The sequence below is a fragment of the Carassius gibelio genome, chromosome A11 (assembly GCF_023724105.1).
Source record: "Carassius gibelio isolate Cgi1373 ecotype wild population from Czech Republic chromosome A11, carGib1.2-hapl.c, whole genome shotgun sequence".
Classification (NCBI taxonomy): Eukaryota; Metazoa; Chordata; class Actinopteri; order Cypriniformes; family Cyprinidae; genus Carassius; species Carassius gibelio.
Window position 1 is genome coordinate 20020351 of NC_068381.1, and position 6000 is coordinate 20026350.

Here is a 6000-nt window from a genome sequence, read left to right on the forward strand (position 1 = left end):
AAAATCAGTCGCCTTCTCTCTTTGTTAAACAGTCTCGTTTGGGCTGGATTCATCCAAATATGTTCTTCTCAGTTCAAAGCTGAATTGCTACAGATGTTGAGGCCAGTCTCTTCAATATGAAAAGCACATAGTTTGTAGTTAAATTTGAATGTTTAACTGCATGTTACTCATTCACTTATGAAACTGAGATTCTGATGTTTTATGAAAATTAAAATCTTATTTTATTTTTTATTTTTTTTGTGGATGTATAAAGTCAGAACCAATCAAATTTACATTGGTTCCTTGCAAAATATCCACAGGTGTAGTTCATCACATTAGCTATAGACATGTTCCACTAAAACTAAAAAGTGTCCAAATACTCTTGTTATATATTTTTTTGTCATTTAAGTTATAGTCTTATTATTTTACATAATTTATTTGTTTTAACTTCCTTTTAATTATTTATTTATTTTCTTCTGTAAATAACCTATTTTGATGTGGTGTTAAATTATTATTATTATTATTATTATTATTATTATTATTATTATTATTATTATTATTATTATTATTATTATATTTCCAGGTATCCATATATTATGGAAGCTTGTTTCCAATAAATAAAGAAATTAATTAAAATATGGATTTACAATTGTTTGCAATTGTAAGAAAATGTCAGAATTGTGACCGACTTTTTTGTCTTCTGGATTGGTCTTTAATAACTCGCAACTACAAGTTTATATCTCACAATTCTGAGAAATTAGTCAGGATTGTGAAAAGGTTTTTTTTTTTTTTTACCCCATGGCCGAAACGGGCTTCCATTGTGTATATATAGTGTCCCCAGTGTAATCTCTGGATCCCTCCTCCGGTGTAACACCTCGATCTGTCTGTTTTCGAGTTTAGAGAGGAATTCTGATAGAGAAAAACCCTCATGTTTCTTAAGCCCTTCCGTCTCAATATACAGCAAAAATCTCTCAAACTCCCTTTCCTCAAATGACTGTCCCTCTTCTGTTCCCATATGCCGTCTCCTTCCCTTGTCTTGTCATTTTTGTGGAAAGTCTCTGAGAATGGCTCTCGTAAGATGCAGTTAAAGATTATGGTAGCTCATGCAGACAGCCACTCATCCACCGGTGCGCAAATGAGCTCCAATTACCACAGTCCACTACTGCAAACAAACCCAACTGTGACATTTAACGGAGGGAAAAGGCCTTAATTTTGACATGAATTTAATTTGCTAAGTCCTTTGCTTGCGCTAACGTTGTAATTGGTTTTTGTTTTGTTTCTTCACCCTTTTTTTTTCTGTTAGTGATATCTCATCGTGTTTTACAATGAATCATTTTCCTTTTTGTTTTGTGTTCTTTTCGTTCATCAGCAGCGCTCAGGTCTGCTGGCCTGAACAGACAGACTTGATGTGAGTTGTTCAGAGTGAGTTTTCTCTCTCCTGTCTGTTGGATGCTTTGGCTTTCACTGGCTCTCTGTAGTGTGAGAAATGGCTGTTTGTGTGTGTGTTTTCTAATTTTGCTTTTTTTTCCTGTTTCTTTCAAACCCTTCACCCCCACCGCCTTAACTGCTTCAAATACAAGCTGATGTTGATGAATTCTGTGACTGTCACTGCTTTTTCATCTGTGAATACACATCTGTGCCACTCTTTCATTTTTGTCTGTGATGTTCGAAGCCTACAGAATGATTTTAATGTTGTTTGGGATGTAGTTGAAACCAGTGTTCTGAAATTGGTTATTGTGAATTGTTCAAAATTGTTTGATCGGGGAAAAATTCTGAACTTCAAACTGTGGAGAATTCACAAAGAATGAAATGTGCCTGCGCCTGTGGATTCAGTAAGGGAATTATGCAAATCAGGTCAGGTACATCTAGATGTAGAAGACTACTGTGATCTGGCATACTTTGCTGGGGCTGTAGATCTGTGATCCAGGCACTTTACTGTAAATAAAAAAATAAATTAAAAAAATCCAGAAATACAACTACACATTATTAGGGCCTGGATTGTGTGTCGTTTGCAAATAATGCATAATTTCACACTGAAAGTAGTTTCAGCGATTTAGTAAATTTGTCACTTAAATCAATTCAAATGTATTTTAATAGCACTTTTCAAAAAATATATATATATATATATATATTTATACATTTACGTTTATTATATATGTACACAGTTACGTTTATTAGTTAAGAGCTGGGCCTCAATATAGTTTACATTTTGCAGTTGAGATATGCTATATAATATCTGTTGCCCTATGCAAGTATATACAACTTATATATAGAACTGGGTGATAATATATTTTTATTTTGCGATTAATTAAAAATAAAAATAAATAAAAAATCAGGCAGCTGACATTAACTATATAGTATACATTGCTTTAAGGAAGTGTATTGTATGTATGAAAATAAAGTTGGATATAATAAGCATCCAACTTTATATATAGAGCTGTTCGATAAAAGTTTACAATTTTCGACAATTTAAACAAAGCCAAGGTTTGCTAAATAGTATGTATTGCTTAATGTGAGTATACTGTATGTATGCTCACTAAAGATCCAACTTTTAATATATCATTGGGTGATAATATAGTTTCCATTTTTATTAACATAATCTTACAGGTTTGCATGCGCAGAATAAATATTTCCGATTTGTTTCTGATGTTCTAAAAATGTTAGCATTTGACTCAAATGCATATCCTAAACAGCATTAAACATTGTGAATTTATTTATCAGATTTTGCGAGAGCAGCCGACCTAATGTTTTTCTTCCTCTTGTGTTGTGGCAGGACACTCGGTGACCAGCGGCAGAGATACGAACACGTTCGGGACTCTACCACTCAATGGCAACTTTAATAACAGCTACTCACTTCATAACTACAGCGACAGTGTGGATTGCGGGCTCAGTCTCAATGAAACAGCCTTCGAGAAGATGATCATCTCTGAGCTTGTGCACAACAACCTCAGGGCAGCTGAGTCCCGGATCAGCACCAAAAAGGGGGCGGGGATCAGCAGAGGGGAGGAGCCTGTGGTCGCGGAGACGTCGTCCCTTGTGCAGGTTGGCGGGGACAGCGAGATGGACGGTCTGGGGCTGCACCACACGCATCCCCGCACACTCGAAGCCCCCCTCATACCCCAGCGAACTCACTCGCTCCTGTACCACACGCAGGAGAGAGCGAGGGCCGACACGGACGGGGGCCCTTCGCATCCCCACATCGGCCAGCTCCCACCTCCGGCTGAAACCGCCCTGCCCTCGCCCAACAGAGACTCGGTGTACAACAGCATGCCAAACCTCAGAGACTCGCCATTCTCGGAGAGCAGTCTAGACGTTGGCCAGGACCTCTCGCCATCCAAACACAGTCCGAACGAAGACGTTTACTATAAAAGCATGCCCAACCTGGGGTCAGACCAGCAGCTGCACGCGTATTATCACATGAGCAGAGACAGTAGCGAGGGCCTCATAATCCCCGTCTCTAAAGACGCTTGTGTCCCCGAGGGGGACGTACGAGAGGGACAAATGCAGCTGATCACAAGCCTTTAAAACAAACTGTAAGGACCGCCCACCATGTACACAGCCCCGCCCATCCATCAGTGGCAGAGTGGTCTTCCTTTTTAAGCCGCCCACATAACTGCACACATGTACTGCTGTTGTCCAACGAGTTACAGGCAGGCCCAGACGAAATCTGCAGACTTTTAATCTCATTTTAGAAAGTCTTCTTCCTTAAATTCACTGACTTCAAACAGGGTATAACAACTCTCTTTTTCACCCACATTTCTCAGCACTTGCTGTGTTCCCTGTCGAAAATGCTATATTATAATTTTTTTTTTTTATCAATTAGCACAAGTTTTGAATGAAAATTATCCACAAATAATGCTTTTCATTCAAAAACTGAGGCGAATAAGCCAGGGTTGCCAGGTCTTTGTAACAAAACCACCCCATGTGAAATGCAAAACTAGCCAAATCAAGGCTAAAACAAGCCCAATAGCAGCAATTGGAAATCAGAATTACACCAAAATCGTGTTTCATGGTGGTCATACTTGATCAAAATCACATTCCAGGGGGGAAGTGAATTTATCTTTAACCCACAGCCAAAAACTAAATAAAAATAAATGCGGCAATAGTATAAAAGTAAGTGTTGACTTGGCAATGAACCCTACAATCATCTAGTTCCAAAAAGAAACATAAAATCTGTTCCATCTGAAAGAAAACAATTGGACAGAAAGATTGAATCCGAGACTTGATGATGATAAAAAATAACATGACATTAAACAATTGTTAAATGGCTGGCAACACCACATTAGGTAAAGGATTTTCAGCACAGCACAAGAATTAAGGTTTATGCTCAAAAGAAAAGAAAAAAAAAGAAAAGACATTTACCAATGGGGTAAGAAATATCTTCATTCAAGACATTTTGTAAAAATAAATAAATAAATAAACAAAAAGCTTTTTTTCCTGGAAACCAAGACAGAAAACTAATAAGGAAATATATTTTTTGCAATATTTAAATGTAACCCTGTTTTTGTTAGCTGAATATAAGCCACAATTATTTAATAAGCAAACAAGCAACGGTCAGATGAAGTCGAACTTTGTGATTGAGGGCCTTCTAGTTTTGAAGAAATCTCCAGTCTTCTGTGGTTGCAGATTCCGTGTGGGCCTGGTTATAGATATACAGTTTCACACTTAAAAAAATAAATACATAAAATTAAGCCAAAAAAAAATAAAGTCTTTCTCGTTCCAGTGCATACGTTTCTCAAAGGATGTACATATGTTCACATATTTCTCTTTTGAATGCAATTTTGCTTTGTCTTTTTTATTATACACAAAAAGGGAATTTCCAGGACCTTAAGACGTGCAGAGGTTGTCCTGACTGAACTCAAGGAGTCCTGTAACACCCTTTACAAGCATCAACAATATCCCATATGACCACTAGCAAACAAATCTTTGCCTTATATTTTCTCGATCATACACGGAACTGTCAAGGATAATGACATAACATAGAACAATATATTTTGTTGTACTGATTGTGTAAAATAAATTGCTATGAAATAATCAAGAGCAACCCCAAACATAAAGCAAATGAAGAGATTTTGAAAACAAGATGAATATGTAAAAAGATTTGATGAGGTATGCCGTAAAAGACATCAAAATACCTCTGCCCTGTTCATGAAAATGGCTTTGCCCCTTTAGATCAGTTCATTTTAGTAGATTCTCATGTTCTCGTGCCTTGCACACATTTATTTTGTGCAAATCTGTGCAAAGCATGAAAAATGTAGCGACTGAAGGTCGCAGCTGAGCATGAAGGATCTTCTTCTTCAAAGACATGTTACTGCAGCTGGGGTTGGATATTTATTTATTAAATTATTCTTTAAAAATGATACTTTTTGTGAATATTTTACAGCACTGGTCGACGTAGTTCATCCTCATAAGCATAATTATGAAACCCATCTTTGATAAACATGTTAAGGAGCCCATCTCTACAAAAGGATGTAAAGTTCTACACTTGTTTAACAATAAATAAATGTGAATTTTTGTCTAATTGAATGTGTAATGCCGTGTTGTTATTTTCACAATGTACTTTTTTTGTGTAAAGATACTGAATCAGAAAGATCAGGTCAATGCATTGTAAAACTGAGACGGTATTCAGTCTTTTATCACAGTGGTTTGGCATGTTTATGCTATTTAAACTGGTGATGCACATCAAAGTGAACAGCACTGTAAGCTGATACATAAACTGCAATATGAACCTTCAAAAACAGCCTGAAACAGTTTGCTGCATTCTAGCTAGAGGGCAGTGCACAGGGGAATGGAAAGTGCATTTACTGGAAAAAGCTGCAGTTTATGAAGTTTTGAACCTGTCTCTCTGAAGTCCTGTTTGAAACTATCAGTCATCAGAAAGTTTCTTTCAGACAGCACCTGCTGACGAAACCTCGAAATGTTCCCTGTGCCTCTTTGAAATCATCTGAAATCCTCACAACTCCTTTAGGAGTCAATGGTGAGCAAAGGTTATGTTCAGAATGGAAAGCTGGCTTACTGCTT

General features: G+C 37.0%; 1 protein-coding gene across 16 annotated transcripts in view; it reads left to right on the forward strand.

Moving 5' to 3' along the window:
• LOC128022622 (adhesion G protein-coupled receptor L2-like) overlaps positions 1 to 5505 on the forward strand; it is a 96851-nt gene extending 91346 nt beyond the window's left edge. For 6 of the 16 annotated variants that reach the window (XM_052610341.1, XM_052610343.1, XM_052610342.1 and 3 more), the window contains one exon: positions 2753 to 5505. In XM_052610341.1, coding sequence (XP_052466301.1) covers positions 2753 to 3504 — 752 coding nt within the window. In that variant the 3' untranslated portion in view covers positions 3505 to 5505. Of the gene's footprint in view, positions 1 to 1348; positions 1402 to 2752 lie in introns of those variants that run through there. The other 10 variants (XM_052610347.1, XM_052610349.1, XM_052610348.1 and 7 more) reach the window with 8 other exon arrangements.
• Positions 5506 to 6000: the final 495 nt, after the last annotated feature.